Source organism: Colias eurytheme, chromosome 4 (genome assembly GCF_061535395.1).
Source record: "Colias eurytheme isolate Ceu_HAF_F1 chromosome 4, ilColEury1 Martin Lab GWU primary, whole genome shotgun sequence".
Taxonomy (NCBI): Eukaryota; Metazoa; Arthropoda; class Insecta; order Lepidoptera; family Pieridae; genus Colias; species Colias eurytheme.
Genome location: NC_142983.1, coordinates 8,601,943 through 8,628,742, shown reverse-complemented (window position 1 = coordinate 8,628,742; position 26,800 = coordinate 8,601,943). Strand labels below are relative to the sequence as shown.

At 34.7% G+C, this 26,800-nt stretch overlaps 1 protein-coding gene across 1 annotated transcript in view; it reads left to right on the top strand.

The window, feature by feature from the left end:
• LOC149909121 (ATP-binding cassette subfamily G member 4-like) overlaps nt 1-26,800 on the top strand; it is a 51,786-nt gene extending 24,986 nt beyond the window's left edge. The window contains exons 2-11 of the mRNA XM_090101369.1: nt 3,568-3,685; nt 4,052-4,241; nt 15,163-15,308; nt 17,004-17,163; nt 19,580-19,767; nt 20,538-20,691; nt 21,639-21,807; nt 22,598-22,698; nt 23,336-23,491; nt 25,909-26,800. Coding sequence (XP_089957495.1) covers nt 3,568-3,685; nt 4,052-4,241; nt 15,163-15,308; nt 17,004-17,163; nt 19,580-19,767; nt 20,538-20,691; nt 21,639-21,807; nt 22,598-22,698; nt 23,336-23,491; nt 25,909-26,298 — 1,772 coding nt within the window. The 3' untranslated portion in view covers nt 26,299-26,800. The remainder of the gene's footprint in view (nt 1-3,567; nt 3,686-4,051; nt 4,242-15,162; nt 15,309-17,003; nt 17,164-19,579; nt 19,768-20,537; nt 20,692-21,638; nt 21,808-22,597; nt 22,699-23,335; nt 23,492-25,908) is intronic.

Below are 26,800 nucleotides of genomic sequence, written 5' to 3'. Positions count from 1 at the left end.
TTCAATTCGGTATTCAGTCAATTATTAGAACAGTAAGATAGGAAAAATTAAAGTAGAGTAATAAAGATGATTAGAATATACTCACACAAAACTCATATTCCCAATTTTATGAATTATTTTTCAGAATAATGTGGGGTTGGTTCTTTGAGTGATTTTGCAAGACCACGGAAAATTAATACCTAACATATCAATTAAATTCATTTGCCCATTAACGAAGATGGAAACATATATTGCACAATCAAATTGATTACAGTTATTTTTTTAAATTCTTATATTAGGTATGCTTATATTATAATTCGTGGGAAAATAATATCAAAGTCGACTGAAATACCTAATATACTAAAAATTGTTAATAAAATAGCGTTCTTTAATTTTCTTACACAAATTGCATACTTGTATTTGATGGTATATTTGAAAATGAAAATGAAAATGAAAAATATATTTATTTAAAAACCATATGTTTTAAACAGTTACATACAATTGTATTTATGTTGCACGTTTTACATACATTTGGCTTTATCTAGGTTTATAATAAAGGTTTACCAATAGTACCCACACTAGGCAAGCCTGTATCGTGGGCACTTTGTAGGTATATTAATTTTTATTAGTTATAACTTATAAGTAAGTTAAATGAAATAAATAATCTTAAGTTTAGTAAAAAAACTTAATTGTCAGCTCCACCAAGTGGACACCCGCCTTAACTTCCTTAATATTTAAAATAAGTAGGTACCTACCACTACCGCTTCCGCTTATAATCTTGCGCTCACTTCACAAGAAATGTAGTCGGACAGGATTACGCTTACGACATCGAATTTTCATGTCGAAATAATTGTTTACTACAGTAATTATTATTAGTTCGCCATTAACCACTGTACTTACATTAGCGATTAAAATAATTTAAGCTGATCTTTTCTCCGGGAAAAGGTTAAAGTTCGTAATTATCATTAAAGAAATGCAAGTCATTACGAATTAAATTAGTAAGAATCATAATATCCGCGATAATACCAGAGTTTCTTGTTTGAGATATTTCTCAAACAAGAAACTCTGGTGGTGGTGTTCCGAATTTTTATGCAAAAAATTAATTATTCGTGCATTATAAAATATAATTGATGTGATTTCTTGAAATTAAACTACGCAAATCCGTCGAAGTTTTTACTATAAACCTCATTGCTCTTATTTTTCCATAATTTTAGTTTTAATACACAATTAATAATATTTATTACTGTTATTTATCAGCTTAGCTTATCCGTTATTCGAAGCCATTTTAAATAAATTATTTGATCATCCATTGATTAATCACAAAATAAAAGATTCCTTCTTTCTCACCATCGATAGGAATAAATGAAAAGAATACCTTTTATTTTAGCACAAATCTAATAAAAATCCTAGGTACCTCACAGACATCGCAGTTTTATAAAATACATGAAAAATGTCACATCCTCCCAAAGCCGGAAAAATGTACAATAATAATAGGTCATTACGACCACTAGCGTAACGAAACGTCAAATTTAATGACACAAAGTAATAACGTAACAAATTGTTATTTTATAACTGCTTATTAACTTACGCAAGAATATCGAGAGCTTAAATCTTTTAATTAGTAGATATATCCAACAAATCTAACGAATAACTGCAAATAACAGCGATAATACTTATTGTTTTATTGGTTAATCCTTTGTGATTTATTTTCTTTACACATAATGCTATAATTGACAACATTTCAAAATTTTAAGCTACTTATTTTTTTATTTTAATGAAAACTAGATCAAAAATTATGATACACGTATTTTTTGCTTTTTCTAAATATGGAAGTTTTCATTCATCTTTTTGAGTTTTAAAATCATCTCATTCTAAAATGTCGTAAGCGCCAAATGACGTCATACATACGGAGGAATACATTTTTTCCTTTGCCACATACCTAGTTTAAATTAAAAAAAAATCTTGACAGTTGACATTTTGGCATATTTGTCACTTTGATTCGTCAAGCTTTGTGAATATTGTTATTTGTTATTTGCTGATCCAAATTTTAAACAAAAGAAACTTATTCACAAGTACTGATGATGATGACTTTATGCAGGATTTGTTAAGGGGTGCTGAAAATTTCTGGGAAACAAATATACTATCCCAAAAACGTTGGAAAGTGTTAAATAAATACAACTTTTAGTAAGTAAACAAAGTCTTTTATTTCAAGAAAATTATGAACACTATAGGCACTATTTGTATAATATAAATGAATTGGTCCAACTCCAATCAAACAAACATCACGATAATGAGATTAAATTAGAAAACCAAAACACAATAACACGATTTAAAAGTTTGTTTACATGAATAATTCACAAAAATGACATTAATATGAAATTTGACACATGCCATACCCTGTAAATGTCAGTGATAGTTTTTTTTTTTTAACTTTTTTTAAATTAGGCTAAGGCGCATTTTTATTCCTCCGTATGTATGACGTCATCATCACATTTATCGTTTTTATTTAATTTCTCTTAAAATATGCGATTAAAAAATGAAATAATTTTTTTCTGTAATCGCAAGAGCAAAATAAAGAAACGGTTTTTTTCTATCATGGCCTTATAAAAAATGAAATGTTGTCAATTTAAGGCGTCAAATAAATTTATGACCATTTTCAATTTAATGTTCGCATTAAGTTCTATCTCTTTAATGAAAACTTAGCTATGCTGACTTTTATTTCAAGAATGTAGATGATTCGAAAATCGAAATACATAATCGTGTCAAAGAGCTTCAGAGTCCAGACGATAGTTAACATTAAATTATATTATTATGTAGACTATTTACAGTAGTAACGAGAAAAAAAAATATTTCTATAACAGACGTACCTTCCTATTACGTCTAGAAAATATAATAATAAAACCATGAAAACATCTTTAACAACCGGCTTCTGAAAAGGCGGCGTTGTACTCACATATGCTTTTATCGTATTTAACGCATTGCTCTATGTTAACACTCCACCTCATAAATATTTGCCAATCGTAAGCAAATATTATAGTTTGCATTGCATTAGCAGTCATTGAATATTTCCGAAGCTCGCTCTTCCGTATCAGATACGCAAACAATTTTCTTGTGGTGTACCGAGTTATTTCACTACAACTAATATAAATATTGCGAAAGTTTACATTTTATAATAAATTGATGTTTACATGGTAACCTTATATTTCATTTTCATGATATATATTGAATAAGGGAGTCGTTTGGAAATATTTATCGAGAACAAAATATAAGGTGTTTATAAATAAGTGTCGATTAATTACTTTTGCATTGATTAAAGCTATTATTAGTATTATATGCTAATTATTCCTTCTAATTTAATTATTTACTAGAATAGTCATTCCACGCATGAATTTATTATGAGTCTAATTATAACATGGGCATCTAATGAAACCCTAATTTTAAAAAGCATCACGCTTTACAATATAAATATCGTGTTCAATTTTATGACCATCTCAAAACTAGTACTTCAAACTCCAACTTCAATCCAATTCAATAGGTATACCATTTTACAAGCCTAAACATTCATTTTAATATCCATACTGTTTGCAGGGGAGCGGCGGATTCTTCACAACGTTTCAGGTGAATTTCGGTCTGGCGAGTTGACTTGCATTCTCGGCCCGTCCGGGGCCGGCAAGTCCACCCTACTGAACATCCTGGCTGGATACACGTATGTGCATATTTGATCATATTACTTACATTTTATCAAAGAGCTTTTGAATTACAGCTTGCGGGCGCACTGCATGTTTCACTGAGGTGAAGTCTTAATATTTGTAGATGGATTTTAAAAATGCATCAAATTACTGTATTAAAAGATATGTTTATTTATTATTCTCAGAACTCAGAATATTCGAGAGAATTAAATGAACCAATTTTGTTGATTCACTTTTTTACTTGAAAGTTAGCCGTTAGGTTGTTAGTCTCATTTAAAATTTGTCCAGGTCTTACGATATGAATGCGGTTTTATTTTTTGTTAAAACATAATCATGTTTTTATTTGAATTAATAATTATACTAATACTTTTACACGTGTATAGATCAAACGGTGTAAACGGAAGGATCTCAGTGAACGGCCAAGCCCGTGAGATGCGAGTATTCAAGAAGCTGAGCAGCTACATCATGCAAGATGACTTACTGCAGCCACGACTCACGGTGCAGGAATCTATGAAAATAGCAGCCGATCTTAAGTTGGGAAGAGAGCTTGGTGATGCTGAGAAGGACTTGATTGTAAGTTTTTTAAATAATATAGTATTTTATATATTTTTTTAAATGAAAGAGGGGTATTGAAATGGAACTCAAAGGAAATGAAGCTGTAATAATTCCATTAATCTATACTAATATTATAAAGCTGAAGAGTTTGTTTGTTTGTTTGTTTGAACGCGCTAATCTCGAGAACTACTGGTCCGATTTGAAAAATTCTTTCGGTGTTAGATAGCCCATTTATCGAGAAAGGTTATAGGGGGTTATATATTATCATCACGCTACGACTAACAGGAGTGGAGCCACGAGGTTGAAACCGCGCGGAGCAGCTAGTCTATACTAATATTATAAAGAGGAAAAGTTTGTAAGTATGTATGTATGTATGTATGGTTTTCACGCAAAAACTACTGGACCGATTTCAAAAATTCTTTCACCATTAGAAAGCTGCATCTTTACTGAGCAACATAGGCTATATTGCATTTACAAAAAAATTAGAGATCCTTACCAAAAATGCAATAATGTAACCCAAGGTGTAAAAAAATCCTCAATAAAACTTCTGTCATCGCGTGCGCTGCGGAATCTATTGAAGATAGAACAAAAAAATGTTCTACGGTATTATAGAATGGATCAATATCTACAAGAAAGTCCGCGATACCATATTATGTCCATCTTCAGTAGTTATGTTACTACAACAACTTTTTTACGTTTTCAAAGTAAATAAAAGTGCCGACAGTAATCAAACCATGTTATCCATACACATATATTAATCCTTATCCCATTAAATGATGTTTTATTATAGACTGTTTCAATACCAGCAAAATACTTTTTAAATGAAAAGAATTGGATATTCCATTCAAAAGATATAACGAATTTTTAAAAGTGTCAATCTACAGAAAATAGTAGGTATACTGTTCGAGCAGGCCGTAGTGCGGGGGTCACGGAGGAATTCTACCAATATGCGTCTTGACGGAACACAGTGGGGTTTTGGTCGGTAGGAATCCGACATAACCCACGGCCCCACGGGACGGGGTAAAGGTGATTTTCATGTGATTAAAAATTAAACCTATAGTCCGACCTATTTAGTAGACTTTTCACTGTAACGATATCGCTATCTATGCGGGTGAAACCGCAGGGCATTGCTAGTATAATATAAATTGAAAGCTTATGGATTCATAATATTGGAAAATAATCTGTTTTCTATGTTGAAATCTAGGGAAGCCTTCCGTAACAATAATGTCCAATTTAAATAATTTGTGTCAAATGTTTGAGGTAATTATGTTTAATAGTCCTATCAGCTCGTAAACACTGATCTATTCAATATTTGATTATAAGCCGGTTTAGATCTTCAGATCTAATTACAAATAGACAACAATGTAGTAGATTACTGTGTGACTGCTACAGATTGCACATATTATGAAAGAACAATGGTTAAATCTATATTCTATAACTAAGTTTGCAATGAATGCATTTTACATGTGACTTGTATTTGTGAATTTCCGAGGTCTTCATATTAGTGGTAGTAATATTTCCAAGAGAGAAAAACATATTCATATCAAACCAGAATAAAATATGTACTTACTAGTAAACAAAAGTACCTACCAAGTAAGTTTTGTATTCAACAACAACATAAATTAAAACCGACAGATTATAAACAAATCTAACCTTCCCAATGTAGGTCAATGTTAAATATTCAAAGAATCATTTGATTTTTTTCCCATTCTAATACCTTAATATAGCATAATCAAATTTCCGTATAAGGTCAACTTAGTTAAAGTATTGAATAATTGCCTTTGCCCTTAATGATTCGTCAGTCAAGAAGCAACTTGATTTTTAATGATGTTTAGTAAATCTCATTAAAGTTGACCGTGATTCTTAAATATTCAAAAATAAACCACCTGAAATTTAATAATATATGAAATAGAAAATTCTGTTATGTCTTTTAATTAAAGAAAACTACTTGAGATTGTGACATTTATTATAATAATTCTCCAGAAGAGATATTTATCTTATAAACGAATATTTAAATATGGATAAGTACCCACATCAACAAAGGAATGAGGTTATAAAGAAAAATATAATTAAGGAAGGAAAGAGTTCTTAAATACATGACGGAAATAGACTTAACTAAAAATATTTAAATTTTAAATTAATTTTTACGGTTTCTGAGACTTCTTAGTTTATTACGTAGAGATGGATGAAATTTATTTATTTATTTATTTATAAACACTTTATTGCACTTCAAGATAACAAAACAAGAAATACAAACACTTAAATATAACTTACACTAAGTACAATTGGCGGTCTTATCGCTTAGAGCGATTTCTTCCAGACAACCTTTGGTACAATAGAGGAATAAATACCAAAATACATAAATGGGTAGTGCAATAATAACTATGATAATGATACACATACATATTATTTATATTGTGATATAAACTTTTTTGGGGGCCGAGTCACCTTCGTCCGTAGGAGTATGGATTCCCTACACGTGGCCCCTGGGTGGTGCTAATCAGGTGACATGGTGGGAGACAATCGTCGCGGCTATAATGACCACCCATCAGCTGAAGACGTGTCGCCAAGCGTCCGTGTTCCGACATGATGAAGCTGATGTAGCCTTGGTGAAGACGGGTCGAATCAGTTGCGCCTATACAACCTGGACGATTTGATGCACACTTACGCTGTTGCACCTGGAGACTAGTCATGGAGGGTAGCGGGATCCGAGGCACGGTGCACCGCTGGCCGACCGCTAGTCAGTAGGGGGCCCAAGTAGCGTGCTAGCCACATGTGAAAGGCTGCCCCGCCAACTAGCGAAAAATCCCAAGATGCGCCATAGTGCCGGTTGGCGACCGGATGAGAGGGCCCTATGGACATCCTTGGGGGGGCTCGGGCGTCCCCGCAGTCTCCAGACTAGTCCCCATCAGTGTAGCTTCTGAGTGTGTGTCTCAGGTCTAGAAGTATAGCGCCTCGATTCACTGCCGTCTTCACACCTACTCCACTCTCTAAATTCTCATGAAAAAAGCAAGGTACAGGAATAAAGTTGTACAGCGGCAGCACTCCCTCTCGCTGAAAGTAGACCTCACTAACATCAGAGGTCTACACTCCAATCTCGCTGCAGTCCATTACCACCTCGAGACTCAAACTCCTTGTATCTTGTTCCTCACGGAGACGCAGATAAGATGTCCGTCTGATCAGGCGTACCTAACTTATCCCGGATACACCCTGGAGCATAACTTTAAAGCTCGGTCTGGTGTGTGCGCGTACGTACGAGACGACATTTGCTGTCGGCGTCTCCGTTACCTTGAAGACCCCCATCTCTCTGTACTATGGATGCTGGTGGACACAGGCTTGGAGAAACTCATCTATGCTTGTGTCTACCGAGCGCACAGCGGAGACCAGGAGACGATCAGGCTCACAGAGTACCTAAGTGAGGCGGCGGATACTGCTCAACACAAATACCCTTCCGCTCATGGGCGTAGCCACGGTGGGGCAGGGTGGGGCACTTGCCCCACCCTGGCTCTGATCTGGAAGGTACCTAACCAAATCTAAAAAACGTAATTATCTAGGTACTGACTACAAAACTTAATATCCGTTAAAAAATTCTCACTCGAAAGCTGTTGTCAGTCGACACAAAAAAATGCGATCTAAACAAAAAGCTTGCGCTTCTACGTTACATGATTTAAACCACTTTTGGTGCCAGAAAAATTAGTGTAGTACTGTTACCCCATTCAAAGCTGTTTTTATTTAGCCAAATTCGCACTAAATTTCCCATCCAATTTCACTTTTGTTTTAGGATAAGTTACTGACCATAAAAGCACAAAATGCTGACAGATCCAGGTGGAGCTACGCTCGCAATCTTACATAAAAGTTTTTGGCCGATATCTCGGAAACTATCCATTTTAAGGCAAAAAATATTGGGAATTATAAGTAGTAAAATTTTACACCTTTTATACTTTGTAAACTTTATGTTAAACTTTCCGTTTACGATTTATGGCCTATTTAATGAGCCGGTCAATCAACTTTGGCAAGTAACTCTTTAAATATTGGATTTATCAATGAAATACAAAGGCATTAATATATTATACATATGCATTATCCATTTATTAAGGTTACTTTATTTGAAACTTTTTTTTCTAATCCTTTTTGAGTTATTTAACGTTTGGCGATAAATAGTAAATTTCAAGGTACCATGTATGTTTCGTATATATTTCGTACATGTTTCGTATGTATTCTAAATAATATTGAGTAGTTATTTTATATTCGGATGCAAGAATAAAATAACGGAAAATATTTTAAAAAATGTATTAAAAATTTTCTATAAGTAAAAAAAAATCAAAAATTTTGCCTTTTCGGAAACGGTGAAAATCCACTTGCATTGGAAATTTCTTCTTCGTTTTTATTACATCCGTAAAAAAGCTTTTGGCCTGCCACGTCACCCGCCGAGCCTCGGTATTTCTACATTATACGTGGAACAACTAAAAAAATATGGACACTAGAAAAAAAATTTCAAACAAAACTTGTAGAGAATAAAGTGACCTAAAAACTATGTACATACATGCATTTTATTCATTAATCCAATATTTTAACGATCAACCGGTTCATCAAATAGGCCATAAACCGTAAATAGTAAGTTTTACAAAAAAATTTACATGGTATAAAGTAACCTTAATAAATGGATAATGCATATGTATAATATATTAATGCCTTAGTATTTCATTGATAAATCCAATATTTAAAGAGTTACTTGCCAAAGATGATTGACCGGCTCATTAAATAGGCCATAAATCGTAAACGGAAAGTTTTACATAAAGTTTACAAAGTATAAAAGGTGTAAAATTTTACTACTTATAATTCCCAATATTTTTTGCCTTAAAATGGATATTTTTCGAGATATCGGTCAAAAACTATAAGATTGCGAGCAAAGCTCCACCTGGATCTGTCTGCATTTTGTGTTTTTATGGTCAATAAGTGACCATTAACCTAAAACAAACATGAAATCGGAAGTGCAAGGTTTTGCTTTATTTACTGAGTTATTTAAAATGGTTCATTTTTCTATTTACATAGACCTTTATTTTATGGTAAAAAGGAATCATATTATTGTATTAGACAGATAAACTATATAATATAGGGAAGAAATTTGCAACATAAACGGCTGTAGGTATCTTTTGTTTGTTTTAATTTATTCATTATTATTTCAGCTTGATACCGCCACGTGTTCTTGAAAAAAAAGGTATTTTTAGACAGACAGACGCACAACAAAGTCTGCCTGTCGGTTTGTCTGTCAACACAATTTTTCTCAGGAACACGTAGAGTTATCAAACTGAAATTTATATCGAATACTCAAGTCTTAAAGCTGTGAAAAAATCAAACTTATAAGCCAACGCAATCAAAAGATACAGCCATTTTATGCTGCAAATTATCGCAAATTTCGACATTCGAATTCGAATCAAAACCTACATTGTACCTACTTCGCGTAAACACAGAGTCTTGAAATTTGGTTAAAAGCAATGTCTTATAGCACAGATAAAGGAAAAATTGCTAAAACATACATTTTAGAGTTACAACACAATAAAAAGTAGGTTTATTCGGAGCCCTCGGTGCGCGACTCCGACTCGCACTTGGCCGGTTTTTTTTTTTGCCCCACCCTGTGCCCATGGCTAGCTACGCCCATGCTTCCGCTCAGCTAGTGCTTCTGGGGGATTTTAATGCCCACCACCAGGAGTGGCTATACCCATACCAGAGCACTGACCTAGCTGGGAGAGAGACGCGTAAACTCGCTATAGCGTTAAATCTCACCCAGCTGGTTCAAGGAGCGACGCGGGTTCCTGATGTTGAGAGTCATACAGCCAATTGCTTGGACCTTCTGCTGACAACAGATCCAGACCGTTACTCGGTGGCGATTTCATCGCCGCTTGGTAGCTCCGATCACTGTCTGGTGAAATCTGTATCCGTCTACTCGCCGCCCGATCCCAGTCCCAGGGGCTCTCGGCGCGTGTGGCGATACAAGTCGGCAGATTGGGACGAGATGCGTTCTTTCTTTGCATCTTATCCCTGGCGGCCTGTCTGCTTTTCTTCTGAAGACCCTTCAACCTGTGCGGATGCTGTGACTGATGTGCTGCGGCAGGGAATGGAGTACTTTATTCCATTCTCCGATGTAGCCACGTCCAGCAAAGCTCAACCCTGGTTCAGAGCCGATTGCAGACGCGCTGAAGCGCTTAAGCATGAAGCATATCTGGCTTGGGTTGATGCTCGACACCGCAAGGCCAAGGACGTGTCAGAGAAGAAGAAAGCCTTCAACCGGGCCGCCAAGTCCTGCAAAAAGGCTCTACGGAAAGCTCGATTTGACCACGTCAGCCGTATAGGGAACAAACTGGCTTCTTACCCCTCTGGTAGCAAAGCGTTTTGGTCCCTGGCTAAGGCGGTTGAATCGAATTTCTGCCGCCCCTCACTTCCCCCACTGCTGAAACCGGATGGGTCGCTGGCTCACACCGCCGTAGAGAAAGCGAACCTTTTTGCTTCTCTTTTCGCGGAAAATTCTCGTCTTGATCCCGCAAATGCGAAACCTCTTAGTCTACCTGGATGCGAGGTGAATATGCCGGAAATTCGCATCCGTCAGACTGAGGTCCTTAAAACGCTGCGGAATCTTGACGTGAATAAAGCCAGTGGCCCTGATGGAATTCCAGCCATAGTACTTAAAACCTGTGCACCTGAACTTGCTCCTGTTTTGACGCGCCTCTTTCGCCTCTCGATAGCGACTGGAATAGTACCGAAATCTTGGAAACTTGCCAACGTGCAGCCCGTGCCCAAAAAAGGCAGTCGTGCCGACCCCTCCAACTACAGGCCAATTTCAGTCACGTCCATACTCTGTAAGACTATGGAGCGTGTACTGAACAGCCGGCTCCTGGCACACCTAGAAGCGAACGACCTCCTCAGTGACCGACAATACGGGTTCCGCCGAAATCGGTCCACTGGGGATCTTCTAGCGTACGCCACCTACATCTGGAGCGAGGCCATCGAGAATCATGGTGAAGCACTTGCTGTCTCCCTTGATATCTCGAAGGCCTTCGATAGGGTCTGGCATGATAGTCTTATTGGCAAGCTTCCATCCTATGGTCTGCCTGCTGGTCTCTGCGCCTGGATCTCAGATTTCCTGAGAGACCGGTCGATTCGAGTAGTCGTCGACGGTTGCTCGTCCGACCAATTGGCTATTAATGCCGGAGTCCCTCAGGGATCAGTTCTCTCCGCAACACTCTTCCTGCTACACATTAACGATCTGCTGAGACCCGGTATCTATGGGTACGCAGACGATAGCACTGTTGTGGAGAGATATGCATCCAGCGCGCGAGCCAGTGCGGCACAAATCCAGTCGCTTCGGGAGGCGATGGTCGAACGCATGAACTTGTCCTTACAGGCTGTCTCCGAGTGGGGCGAGGCCAATCTGGTCAAGTTCAATGCGACCAAGACCCAGGCGTGTCTATTCTCCGCAAAACGGAGTCCATTCAACCTGACTCCGTCCTTCCAAGGTGTATCCGTGCCGATAACTGACCGCCTCGAGCTTCTTGGAATCACCCTAACGCCTACTCTTAATTTTGGTTCATACATTGAATCCATAGCCCAAGTAGCCTCGAAAAAGCTTGGTATACTGGCAAAGGTGAGGCAGTATTTCAGCCCGGGACAGTTGCTCAATCTCTACCAAGCACAAGTCCGTTCGTGCATGGAATACTGCTCTCATCTCTGGGATGGATCTGCCAAGTACCAGCTGGAGTCGCTTGAGGCGATAGAGAGGCGTGCCAAGAGGCTCATAAACGACGATGTGCTAGTAGGCAAAAAACTCCAGAGCCTCGCTCATCGTCGCAGAGTGGCAAGTCTATCGGTTTTTTACCGGATACACTTTGGAGAGTGCGCTGCGGAATTGCACGACCTTATTCCGCCATCCCCGTTTTTCCTTCGTTCATCGAGGCGCACAGATTCTAGGCATCGCCACATGGTTGACGTTCCATGTACCCGGACTAAGCGGTTCGGATCGACATTCTTTATTCGAACCGCTAGGGACTGGAACATGCTTCCTGAATCTGTGTTCCCCGATGAGTACAATATGGGGGTCTTCAAGAGGAGAGTGAACAGGTACATTCTAGGGAAGCACGCTCCATCTTAGGCCACATCTCAGCTTACCATCAGGCGAGATCGTGGCCAAGTGCTCCCCTATCGCAGCATAAAAAAAAAAAAAAAAAAAAAAACTAAATAAGTAAAAGGGAATAGAGATTCGAAGAAAGATACCATACTAAAATAATACATAGTAATTAATAATACGTATATAATATAAATAAATTTTATGTACGGCTAACACTGAGAAAGTGAGATTTAACCATACATTTAAAACTATTTGGTGATTGAGCATTTTTGATAGAGTCTGGCAGAGCATTCCAAAGTTTAGTAGCATGAACAGTAAAAGATCCATCATAAAAATGTGTGCGATGTTGAGGCATAATTATCCTCAACATTTCGGATTTACGAACCTCACTACAATGACCTCTAAACTCAAACCTTTCCTTAAGGTATTTTGGCGTTTAAGGGTCAAATAAAATTCGATACAATAGTTGGAGAGCATGCGCATCCCGCCGCAAGCGAATCGGCAACCAGTTGAGCTTTTTTCGGAACTCCGAAACATGATCATATTTACGGAGCCCAAATATAAACCGTATGCAGAAGTTCTGTAGGCGTTCGAGCACATTCAACTGTTCCATCGTTAAATTTACATAGCTTACATCAGCATAGTCTAATATAGGGAGAAGGAGGGACTGAGCTAAAAGGATTTTAGTAGGCAAAGGAAGAAAGTTTCTTAATCGTCTCAGGGATCCAGCTGCTGCGTACATTTTTTTGCTCACTTCCTTGATATGAGGTCTCCACGATAAGGTTTGATCAAAAATCAAACGAAAATCAAAGATTTCTTACAGACTCAAAATTGTAGATCAGTCTCGATTTATATCATATTAATGGAAAATTTTGTGCACCACGAAGGCTTGTCAAGAAAACTTCGACAATATGTGATATTTGCCTACCTGCTTCGCCTCATTCGTATCAGTGGGAACGAAATATATGGGCTGATATACAAAAATCTTAATACATATATATAAATCTCGTGTCACAATGTTTGTCCTCAATGGACTCCTAAACCACTTAACCGATTATAATAAAATTCGCACACTATGTGCAGTTCGATCCAACTTGAGAGAACACGGGCGAAGCCGGGGCGGACCACTAGTTTAAAAGTGTTCAAAACTTCACTATATTATTAACACGAAATTATATTTGTTTATAAAAAGATGTGAGTTTGTGAACCATGAACTGAAGCTATTTTAAGATATAGATAGTTACAATAGTTAATTTCATTTTATTTCCTCATATATTTTTCACATGAGTTTCTATGGAATGTAATTTTCATATTATAATTTATTGTATATCTCACAATGAGCCTGTATCCCGGTCGAGGTCGGAACTCATTCATGTCATGAACGTTGATTTGTTTTATTTTCCCATTTAATACCGCTTCTGGAGAATTATGGCTACAATCAATCATTAACTGGCATGCCTACATAAATATTAATACGATAATATGCATAGAATGCAATAATCGTAAACAAATTAACTTTTAACGTTCTTTGCAAGTTTTTAATCCTGTTGATCGAAGAGAGGCAAATACGTAGGAGCTAATAATGTCTTTAATCAGTTGGAAAGGGGAGAAAAAGTAACTACCTATAAGAAATTAGAAAACAGTGGGAGTTCTATCCCGTCGGAGAAGACCGGATTAAGAAACTTTTTAGGGGGTAAAACAATTTGTTATTTAAATTCTAAAAATCGAGTAAACAAACACTACAATTTTATTATTGCTTTAAAATTGTAGATATTATATTTATGTGTCTATTATAATCAGTAGGTATTTCTACTTTAATCTTATGGTTATACTGACTAGTATGAGTATCTAGAAAGTCTGCAGTAATATAACGATAGAGACGAAATTCATAATGTTTTCTTGTATTTTTCATACAAAATATTTGAGACGAAACTGATTAATTGGCTATACTGTGGCTATACTCGTATTACATCTGAAATAAATCAATTTTTTACGAGAGTTAAAAATGATGTCAACAAAACATGAACATGTTTTGTAATTATTAGTCCTTGGTCCACATAAATATATTATACAAGGACCAATAATATTTCAAAATTATAATAATATTTAATTTGGCCATAATGATGTTTGCAAAGTTTAAACGTTTATAAATGGGACAGTATAAGTAAATGATATACAATTATTTTAATAAATGATTCCTGTATAGATAATAAATGTGTTCGTTAGAATACTAATACTAATTGAGATTGTTTAAATGCATAGAAGATAATAATAGAGTTGTAATGAGAATTATTTATGGCAAAAGTAACTATTTGAATAATTAATTATTATATATATACATTTTTAAACATTATGAAATATATTAGCAATTTTAATGGTAAAGGTAAATATTTCTAAAACATAAGCAAACACTTATTTGTTTGAAGTATGTAGTTATATTGTATATATACCAGCTAAAATATGAATATTAGCTTTTACGCACCGACTAGGACTTATGACTTAAAAAGATAACAGATATACAGACAGAATTTAATATAGAGTATTGAATAATATGTGTACAGGATTTAAAAAGCATATAAATTATTAAAAGGCGCTTATTATTCGACAGTCCGACACAGATTGTTTTTAATATTAAATTGTAGACAAACCACCCAATACAAGATTTATTACAGAAGTGCATATTGTGTAGACGTATGAAACACGTAATACTCAGTCATGGTGTTTCACTTTCTTTCTATAAGAACTAAAAATATATGCTCAGAATAAGCCAGAGTTACACGTAGAGTAATAAGAACCTTTACTAAAACCTATTCTTTTCAGGTGGAAGAAATCCTACAAACGATTGGTCTATGGCAGCACCGAGATACAATGTCACAAAACCTCTCCGGGGGGCAGTCGAAGAGGCTCTCAGTCGCACTGGAGCTTGTCAACAACCCGCCGATTATATTCCTGGATGAACCTACCACGTGAGTAAAACCGCGATATAACTACAATGTTATAAATGTGAAAATGTTTTTGTAATGACGTCAGATTGGTCGTTCGGATGTAGAGAAGATTTCGAAAATAGACCTATAAGTTACGAGGTAGCCTAAATTATATCATAGGGTTATTTTCGGGTTGCGATACCTATCTATTTAAGTACGGGATCTTTAGCATTGCTAATACATACTCTAAGTAACTTATAATAATAATATGAAATGGGGAAGTAAACGAAGTAATTTGCAAGAAGCACATATAGGTACACAGTTTAAAGAAAAACCTTCTTCCTCACACCCCATTCTGAAGAGTTTGTAATGTTAACGAGTCACAATTATTATGTTCCAAATCAATTAAGCTTACTTCTTGTTAATTTGTAAGTGTTCTATAAATAAAATAAGAATAAAGTGTTCTATAAGAACAGCTAAATAGACGTTTTTATAGCAGCTTTCAAAGCGGATCACTAGCAATTAGTGTAAGACCGAACGTGACGCCCATAGGTCTCTCATCGAATTACAGCAAGTAACATGTACACAATAAGATGTAATTGACTTAATCACAATCGCCGTTACGTTTTATTGCACATAAAGCCGGTGCGTGTTTGGAAAATAGAAACGTTTTTAGTGATAGTCTATTTAGATTTACTCTTGGAGCCACTTGCCAGGATGATGCTGAATCTAATAGGCTAGTAGACTTATCAATTAATGATGCGGTTTCTGTGAGTCGTTTTGCTTTTAAAAATGGTGTAATATAAACTTCAGAAATGAATGTTAGCTGGAGATACTACGAGAAAATATTGGCAAATAGGTTAGCTTGATATGTAAATCTCGTCTAGATTGAAGGTGATATATAGATATAGAGGTGTCATGTTTAATATTTGATTGAATAAAATTGATTAATAAAAGTTCTCAAAATTATTCTAGTGCCTACTTTCTAGTTTCTAGCAAAGGTTCTTAATCTTGGAATCAAATACACAAATATACAGTAAAAAAACAGCTTTCCCAAGACATAGGTACTGCAAAATGTCGAATTCACTTACCACTCCTTTAAAAAAGGATACCCTTTTGTCAATACAAAGATCAAAAAAGAAATTCTTGGAAGAACGTTTCGACTTCTGCGATTTGCGCCTCACTGAATCTACGATGTTTTTCATCGTTTCTTCTCTCGCTTTCAATACAATATTGACTAGGTACTAAGTGATGAAAACATCTAATAAACTATACCATTTCCTTGTGTGTGCTAAGCATTTGATTTGAGTTTTAATAGATTTTTGTAAATCTTTGAATTAAGATTTCAATTTTTTCAATAATGTTTCCTTTGAGTAAACTTTCTATTTAAAATATTAAGACTGCTGTACCTACAAGTGGCGTTATAAAATTTCTCCACGTATATAAAAGAAAGTCGTGTCACTTGGTTAGTTGGATATGTGTCCGCTTTGATTAGTATACCAAGTAACGTTCATTTTTCATGTTTAAGGGCCAATTTTTCAATGCTTGGATAAAACTTATCCGTCCAATAAAGTATTACACGATAGTATTAAAATGTCACGTAAACTGTCAAATACGGGAAATGAGAATACGTTTTTAAATTGGTAGTTTTATAAATTATTCGACGAATAAGTTTTAACCAAGGATTGAAAAATCAGCCCTAAGTATACTATAATAAGAACCTGTCTCTCTTTCCAGAGGCCTAGACATAGTATCAATCCGACAGCTAGTGGTACTATTACGTCTGCTCTCCCGCCAAGGCCGCAGCATCATATGCACGATACACCAACCTTCTGCGTCTTTGTTCTCGTTGTTTGACCGTGTGTATGTGCTGTCTAGGGGATTATGTTGCTATCAGGTATTGTATTGTTTATATTTCAAGTGAAACTTTTATTACATCGTCTCAAACTTTTTGGTCATGTCGCGTGACGGTTGGCTGCCGAGTAGGTATAAAGCAGTGTTCGGAGTCATTATCGTACAAATACGATAATTTTGTGCCTAAGTTTCACTTTTACCGTGGTTTCATAAAACCACACAACATTTTTATTTAGATTGTGTATTTATTTATAACTAGCTGCTCCGCGCGGTTTCACCCCCGTGGCTCCACTCCTGTTGGTCGTAGCGTGATGATATACAGCCTATAATAGCCTTCCTCTATAAATGAGCTATCTAACACCGAAAGAATTTTTCAAATCGGACCACGAATTCTCGAGATTAGCGCGTTCAAACAAACAAACTCTTCAGCTTTATAATATTAGTATACCTACCTAAATTATTTATTTTACAAACTAATGCAGCAGTGTTACATAATTTGCACAAGAGCATAGCTCAAAAGCAATCTCTACTAAACAACCTGAGAGGAAAGGAATTTGAATGTGGGAAAATATACAAAAGTGTATAGGTATAGTGTAATATAGGTATCATAAAGGTTAAGGGTCGTTATATTATATTTCACACACACATAAAATACTGTAGACGTAGAATAAAACACTGACTCTCGCTCGAAGCACTTAAATCAAAGGCAGCAATTCTTTCATCAACTTCCAACAATCTTAACTGATCACGTCTTAATTTATATACTACATAAAACGTACTTTATGACACCGAGCCGTTGATTATAACCGGCCGTACTAATTAAACAAAGTTTGCAGTACCGGATGTGCTCATCAAAAAGTTTTAACCTGCGCCAAATAATTTGGTAATGAAGCTCAAACTTCCAAAGTGACAGTTTGATGTTGATGCCAATTTTGATCTGGGAATAGTAAAAACATAATATCACCACATATCACGTTCCTACTTATAAATAAATCATATCCTTGAAGATATTTTAGCGTAGGTACCTACTAACATTTTCCCTTTTTACTGTTTTTCTTTCCAAGATCGATAATTTCATTAATTAACAATGCTTAATGCACGTTAAGAAGAAGAAGAATCAGTTGTCTATACCCATTCCAGGAATCCTTCTATCTGTACAATATTCGAATAATAAATTGTCCATAATAATATAAATGCACAAAGCAAAAGCATGCGGATGAAGATTGTCTGAAGATGCCAGATCTGCAGAATCTTAACATGGCTTTGTGTCTGCAAAACTGACAGATACGCAAATTACACTGCTTTGATCCCGTCATTAATTCCACAGACGATAAATACTGGACCAGAACGGATGTGTACTTTAGCTTTGGCTATGAAAATGGCGATATCAATAATTATTTGTTAATTTTTTGAACAGAAAAATAATAAATTAAGGATTCTTTAATTTGCAATCTATTGCAGTCTTTTAATATTTTAAGAATCCCACACTTGAAATTCATTTAAGTTTCACAGCTTACTTTTTTGCCAAAAGCCCTTTAAACTGCAAAGTGAATTGAGATGAAAATATGAAAAGCATTTAGTTTTGGATTGGAAAATATATTGCCTCCGAGAAACCATCATTATGCAATCTATATAATTATAGTCTTACTTTTCTTGTGGCCATACATTTAGTCGACTAGATTTTCAGCTAGTAAACAAGAAAGGATGTTTGCTGGTGAAACTTAAGAGATAAACTTAGTGATTCGCCTCGAAGCTCGCATGCGAACGATTAAACAAAGATTAGGTCCATCTTTGGTGCTTTATCCAACGGTCACTGTTTCATTGAACTTTCAAAAGCAGGAATTACATGATAACGAAATTAAATCTATTGCCCTTAATTTATTTCACTTACTTGATATCAAAGTTAATAGTGATTTAACTAATTCTGGGAAAATACGTGACCTCTATAATAACCCACTTACTATAATTCCAGCATGACACCTGACTCTTTTGCTTTAATTAGTTACTAGACAGGGGACGTCCCCTAAGAAGCCATTTTTATTAAGTTTATTTTCATAAACTATTTCCTTATCCATAGATATTAGTATCTTGTTTGTGACTTTGGAAATCATTATACCTAGATATTATCGTTCATTGATCTAAGATCTTACGTTTATCTAGTTCTGAAAAGATTATGATGAAATTTTTCGCAATTATGATGACCTAGCGAATGTTTCTTTCTTTGTTAAAATATGAATAAAGATTGAAAATGAATTGATCGCGTTCTCCGTTTAATCTCTAATGTCTAAACAGAACCAATTAAGTGTACATTGTGTACATTTATAGACAATTCCCTTGCTACCAGGTTGCTAAGCAGAGATTTCTGTAGCAATAAGAGTTTTTGTACACCATCTAGTAGTTTCTTTAATTTGTATAAATTTACTCGTTTCTTTTCCGTAAATAAATAATCCCCATTCCAGGGGGCCTCATCAATGCTAGTCCCGTATCTAGCGGAGGTCGGTCACGTGTGTCCCACCACACACAATCCCGCGGACTTCGTGCTAGAAACCCTTTGCAATGATAGGGAAGTGGCAGCCAAGATGGCGGAGTTGTGCCACAATGGGAAACTTTGTAGGAGGTTGGATAGAATTACCGCTAGAGGCGGACGGTGAGTTATTTAGATGTATTACTAAAAATAGTGAAGTAAAAATTTCTAAAATTAATTAAGCACATATTTTGTGATTGGCTGAAGTTGATTCAATACGCACCACATAAAGCGAAGATCTTCGCGAAATAATAGCTGCGCGAAGCAGCTTTCCTTTGTGTTGCCATTTTCCTATCTTTCAGCACTGTGTGGACCTGCCTTATGTTATCAATATTATTTCATGACCATTGTTTTTTCCCTTATAATTCATCGTATTTCGAATATTTAGTAAATATAGTATGTAGGTACACATAATAACAGGCTAATATTAATATCTAATAATTATCTAACCTTACCTATGAATAATTAATTATTATTAACTAATATTTCGTGAATATTTGAGTATTAAAAGTTTCGATTATAATTACTATTAAAACATAATAGACATAATAATGTTCTCTGAAATAATAATAGTTTAAAAAACTAAAAAACACGCTTTTTATAGAAGACCGAACTAAAAAATAGAAAATTTTATCAAATTAGTGTATTGTCATCGGTCCTCAATAAATCTACAAAGTTTGAACGAAATCTGGCCGTTTAAAGTGGGTCAAAATCGCGCCCAAAGAAGTCGGTTACAAACATACAAACATACAGGTGAAGCTAATATAAAGCGTGTAAAAATCGACACATAAAATTGTAACAAACTCGACATCTATCAGCCATTTAAAACCTGTCCTTACATATCAATCCATAGAATCCGACACAACACGGTATAAGCCCCTTTTCTGTTTCAGCAAACCGGTTTTACATTCAGACGAGTCCATTCAAAGGATTTTCGTAGAACACGTCGCAAAAGAGCAGTTGCAGAGAATGGAGTTCCCGACCACGTTTTTGACGCAGTTTTGGATATTGTTGAAGCGCATGTCCTTGCAGAGTAGGAGGAATTCTGTGAGTACCTATGACTGATCGGGCTTTTTTGTAGGTACATGAATTTTTCAATTTGTTTATGGATAAGTAACTTTTTCTCGGTCAGGTAGATGACCAGCATCAATTTTTAATTAAACTCTTTAGTCTCTACAAATAATTGAACCTTGCCCCTAGGTCACGTAAAACATCCTGACACATTCGATTTATTAATGTACATAATTAAAAAAATACCTCTGATAGGAATTAACAGAAATTCTAAATATAAAAGAACCTATCGTTTCGAAAAATGATCGTAAAAAAGTGCATTAACTTACCCCAATTTTCTGATATGCGGAAAACTTCAACATCATTACAACATGACGAATTACCATACATAAAATATTAACGTATAACATGCAACGTCGTTTACATTTATGTTAGGCTTAAACTACTTTAATACATTCTTACTTATGCAAGTTCCCGAGGGACTAACTCAAACTTGGAAAGAACTCCAACCCAAAAACTTTTCTTACAAACTGCATTAGAATATATTATACCTTTTAATATACTAGCTTCAACATGCAGCTTCTCTCGCAGTGGTACCTGCGTAGACATATGCCTATGTGCTAATCCAGATTATGATATATTTGTGTACCAAGTTTATAAGCTAATTTATTAACAAACATCCATTCATTGTTACAAACTTGCATTTCTATTATATCCTTAATCCTTAAGGTAGAACAATGCTACAAAAATTATTATCAACGTGAAAATTTATTACAAGTTATAGGGTAGGTACCTACTGTGGAAGAACGGTAGTCTTGCAAAATATATGGATAGGTAATTTTATGGTATTTGAAGCTTGTCCGACACACACATAACAGCATTATCCTATAATTATTATTTTTTCCTATAAGACGTATTATATCACTATTTTAGAGTTTTTATATTAAATCTATTTATTGGATATATTTTTATTTATTTTATAGATAAGTCTCTGGATCCAATTTATCCACCACCTCACAGCAGCGGTTCTTCTCGGCGGCATTTTCTTCGGTATCGGCAATAATGGTTCCGTACCAATTGCAAATTTCAAGTTTTGCCTCAGCTGCCTTGTGTTTTTCATGTACACTTATGTCATGATTCCTATATTACTATGTAAGTATATATATTTTATTTTAATAGATTTAAATTTGATGTGTTGTTATTGATTTGATAATAATATGTCCTTGAGTCAAGAGATAGGAATATTGAAATGGTAGCTCGTCCCTTTAAATTTTTTAGAGATATATTTAGAGACTTTTTAGAGATGACGTAATATTAAATTAAGATAAATAACACACTCAATCTATTACTCAGTATTGTATTAGTTTTTTGTTTGCAAAAATACTTGGGATAAACTTTTACCTACGACTTTACTTTTCAATTTATTTTGCTTTTTAATCAAACGTATACCTAAATAATTTGTACCGCGGTCCAGTTATTCTTTTTTTTCATAATGTTTGACATTATAATTTAATGACTGCGAGTAATATACTAACAAAGGCCTTATTGTTATGAAAAACGACAATTTTGAAGTTACAAAAGGCGCCAGTGAATTTTTTTAGAGAAATAATCGTAAAGTAGGATTTGCAGTCGCTATATTCTTACAAAGACAGGCTGTTAGCACAAAGGCCTAAATAATAAAGCTGAGGCCAAAAGTGGGCCAATGTTTGTAAATAAAAATCTTTTTTATTACAATTTTTTAACGTTTAAATGGGAATATTTTTTTTAAATTGCGTGTTTTCATAATACACGATGAACAACCTACATTGAAATATCTGAAAATAATAAATGAACCTATACTTTTTCGTATTCATTTTGTTTATTAAATTTAGGCTAGATTATCCTCAACGATTTAATTGTATTATAATTTATATAAAATTTATTTTAATTGTGTATTTTATAGTTCCCATGGAAATGCGTATGTTACGACGGGAATATTTCAACCGATGGTACAGTCTGAAAGCGTATTATGCTGCACTTACGATTTCGTCTGTACCAGTTATGGTAAGGCATTTTTAATATAATCACTATGCTTAAATCTTGAAAACTACGCATCGGATTTTGTACCTAATAATGAAGACTGTAGAGAGTTGTCCCTAAGGATCAGGTCTTAAAAAATTCAATCTCTGAACGCCAACCTGACATTTTAAATGCTTGAAAACAAGACAAAAATTGCATGAAATTATGTGTGTTTATAGGCAAATATTTCATGGTCTCATATTGACTCCTCATACCTACTTCACACACTAAAACTTTGATACTTCACAGTTAGATAACCAAACTACATCCGTCCCGTCATGCGTCCCGCCTCGTGATCGAATTTTTTCTATTCTTTATAAATTTATAACCAAACTACATTTTCAACAAATTTCTTGGATGACACGTCTTTGTTGCCTAAACCTAAAATAGATCATGTCCTATAAGTTACTAGCGTGGTGTTTTAGGTCTAAAAATAGTCTGTGCCAAATTTCATCAAAATCGGTTGAGAGGTGTAAGCGGGAAAGTCAGACAGACAGAGTTACTTTCGCATTTATAATATTAGTCCCTACTAATACATAGATAAGGTATATAAGCCCGCATTGTGCACTGTACCTATCATTTTTTGTTTTAATTTTTTTTATGTAATTAATACATATTTCAGGTAATCCTCGGAATGCTGTTCATTATAATAAGCTACTTATTATCTGGACAACTGCTTGAATGGGACCGCTTCATATTATTCTCCATCGTTAGTCTTCTAACCGCTTTGTGTTCTGAAGGCTTGGGACTGTTGGTTGGAACTACGTTTAGTGTTACGGTAAGTTATTTATTTAGCTCTGAAATAAATTGTAATAAATTGTAAGATTCCATCGTAAAACTAGCATTCTATCCCGGTTTCGCCTATATTACTCGTAAAGCTTTCTGGGATCGTGTACAAATCCAATAGGTTGGTAAAGAATTTTTAAAATCTGTCTAGTAGCTGATATTCAATCTAACGAACAAACTCTTCAGCTGATGATGTTCATGTATCGTATCTATATTTGGAATAAAATTTATTAAGTGGATAGAAATGGCAGCCAAACAGTAGTAAACATACGCATTATAAAGGATAAATCAAAAACTAACTGATCTCTATCAAATTATAGCGTAAATCGTAATCGCGTGAAAATATAAAAATGTTATGCACACACATGAAATATTATATAGGTACAAAAGTCGAGTTAAGAAACTCTTCATGTTTTTCAAAACTTACCACAAGTTGTTGAAGTATGATCCCAAATTTATCTTTTTTAAGAGGTTTCTGCTTTCTGGACCGGTGGTCCTCAAGTGTAATGTTATCACGAGTGCTTGAAAAATTATTCATGGATGAATAAAAACTTGAGTTTTACGATAAAATATTCAAACCAAACATATCTAACTATAAATTTCTTAAAATGTTTCAAACGAAAGGCACCCTCTTAATTTATTAGGTAACATAATATTTCTAGTGTACTAGGAAAAGATATCATGATATTGTTTTAAAGCTGAAGTATTTTCAATCCCAATTCTAGATTAAAGTCACTAGGATAAAACTTCTCGTTAGTAGGGTCCATTTTATAGCACGGACACGTAGATATAGACGATCATAAGCTCGAAATTTATATCACCTACCTCTTCGTGTCTGCCGGGGAGAAAATTCCGCAAACAACCGCAAATAACTCAGATTACATTAAATATATTTGTTGTATTATTACTAAAACGTCCGAACATGGTAATCGTAAAATAATATTTGACACCTTACCTCATGTCGGTTATGTTCAAAGTTAATTGAGTATTTGAATAAAAAAAAATTATTGATTTTTTTTATGTATTTTGAAACTTTATTATTAATAATATTGATATTTAATGCAAATAACTTACAAAAAAAAATTTTTCCGTTAATTATAAGCAATTAAAAATTGATGAAATTTAAGTTAGAATCACGTGACTAAAAACGCGCCATGACTGGTCACCACAGTTGTGACGTCATAATGTTATAGCTATTATTAACTGCAGTACATAGCGTTTACATACGATTTGTTAGTTGGTTCCGAATTAGTTAGTTAGTTACGAATAATATTCTTGATGTTGATATATTTATGATCACCGTTTTTTGTCAGGAGTTGCCTTTGTAGTATTCGTACATAATGGTACAAAACGATAACTTTTGAGGTTCGCCATCTTCTTATATATAAAAATGAATCGCAAAATGTGTTGGTAAGCGCATAACTCGAGAACGGCTGAACCGATTTCGATAATTCTTTTTTTATTATATTCCTTGAAGTACGAGGATGGTTTTTATGTAGAGAAAACGTATATATGTACCACGGGCGAAGCCGGGGCGGACCGCTAGTTTTTAATATAAATTTAAATAATATAATTAACAATTAATATAATTAATATGTAATTTAATAATGACAACAAAATTAAATAGATCAAAACACTGTATTTATTATTAACACGCTTTTATTAGCTTCACCTGTATGTTTGTATGTAACCGACTCCTTTCGAAGTTTCGACTCGATTTTGACCCACTTAAAACCGACGGATTTTGTTCAAATTTTGAACACTTATCAAGGTCCGATAACAATACAATAATATCATAAATTTATCCTGATAAGGATCGCCAGGATCAGCTTAAAACATATGTTTGTATGTAACCAATTCTCCTTTCGATTCGATTTAGACCCACTATAAACCGACGGATTTAATTTAAATTTTGTATACTTATAAAAACCCGGTAACAATACAATAATTTCATGAATTTATCTTTTTATCCTGTTTAGTTTTTCAAACTATATTTAATTTTCTATCAACTGCAATGAGTGAAAACTAACATTATGACGTCACACGCGCTCGGGTGACGCTTCGGGAGTTGTCGGCGTGTCTTCGGTACTGGATTCAAAGACTAATTTTTATTTTGAAATAACTTTTGAATTATTGCAAAAAAATAAAAATAAAAACAGTTTTGTTATAAAACTAATATATAATCTTTCCATTTATCACAAAAAAAAATTTAATTCAAATACTCAATTGTAACTCTTATTATAAAACTCTGCCCAAGACACGCGTAGGCAGAGTTTTGCTAGGGACAATTTTAAAGCACAATGTTTTGAGCAACGACGTCATAAGTTTTGAGTATGTTGTACGTCAATGACATATACACATGTGTATAATATGTAAATGTAAATAAATAATTTATTTTCTTATTTTCAGAATGGCTCAATAGTGGGTCCAGCAACCGTTGCACCTTTGCTCGCTCTCTGTTGCTACGGGATGGGTTTCGGTCGCTTCATCGAACCAATCATGAAACTCCTTATGTCCATATCGTATCTACGATACGCACTATCCGGTCTTTGCCTTTCCCTTTACACCAAACGGCCATTAATGGAGTGCGAAGACGAATTCTGCCTTTACGCCGACCCCAAACTATTATTACGCGACATCGGAATGGCGAACGATAACTATATCATACAAATCGTCGCTTTACTCGCGTTCACGACTTTACACAGAATTGTAGCGTATTTCGCGCTACGATATCGTCTAACATCAGAATTCACTAGCAAATTCATGACGTATATAAGCAAATTTTTGAAGCACAGATAATATTGTATTAGTTAATTTATTATAACGGGTCTGATATGATAACGTTTTACGATGTTCGATTATGATAACGAACGTATCGCGGAATGCGGATTAAAGCAATAAAGTAAGGTATTATAGGAACGCAGAGGCGTTTTGTGTGAAAGCTTTAATTTAACAATAGATTTACACTCGATGACCGTTGTGACTTCTGATACACAAGTATTAGATAATTTTTGAAAAAACGACAATTAGGAGATATGTTAATTAAATGTTTACTTGCAATAATGCCCCAGAGAGGTGGTTTATGTAAGAAGTTACCATATGGTTACCATTTTATTAAGAAATTTTTATTACCTTGGTTTAAACGGACTCTTAAGGAAATGCATTCTTGCCATTTCATTACCGCATTAATTAATTTTAAGAGGTTCAATTAAGTTTAATAAAGACTCGATTTGTATGCAAGAGTCGAGGTTCTCTGTCTCCGAAATTATTTACGTAAGTACTGAACGGCTGAGCCGAATAT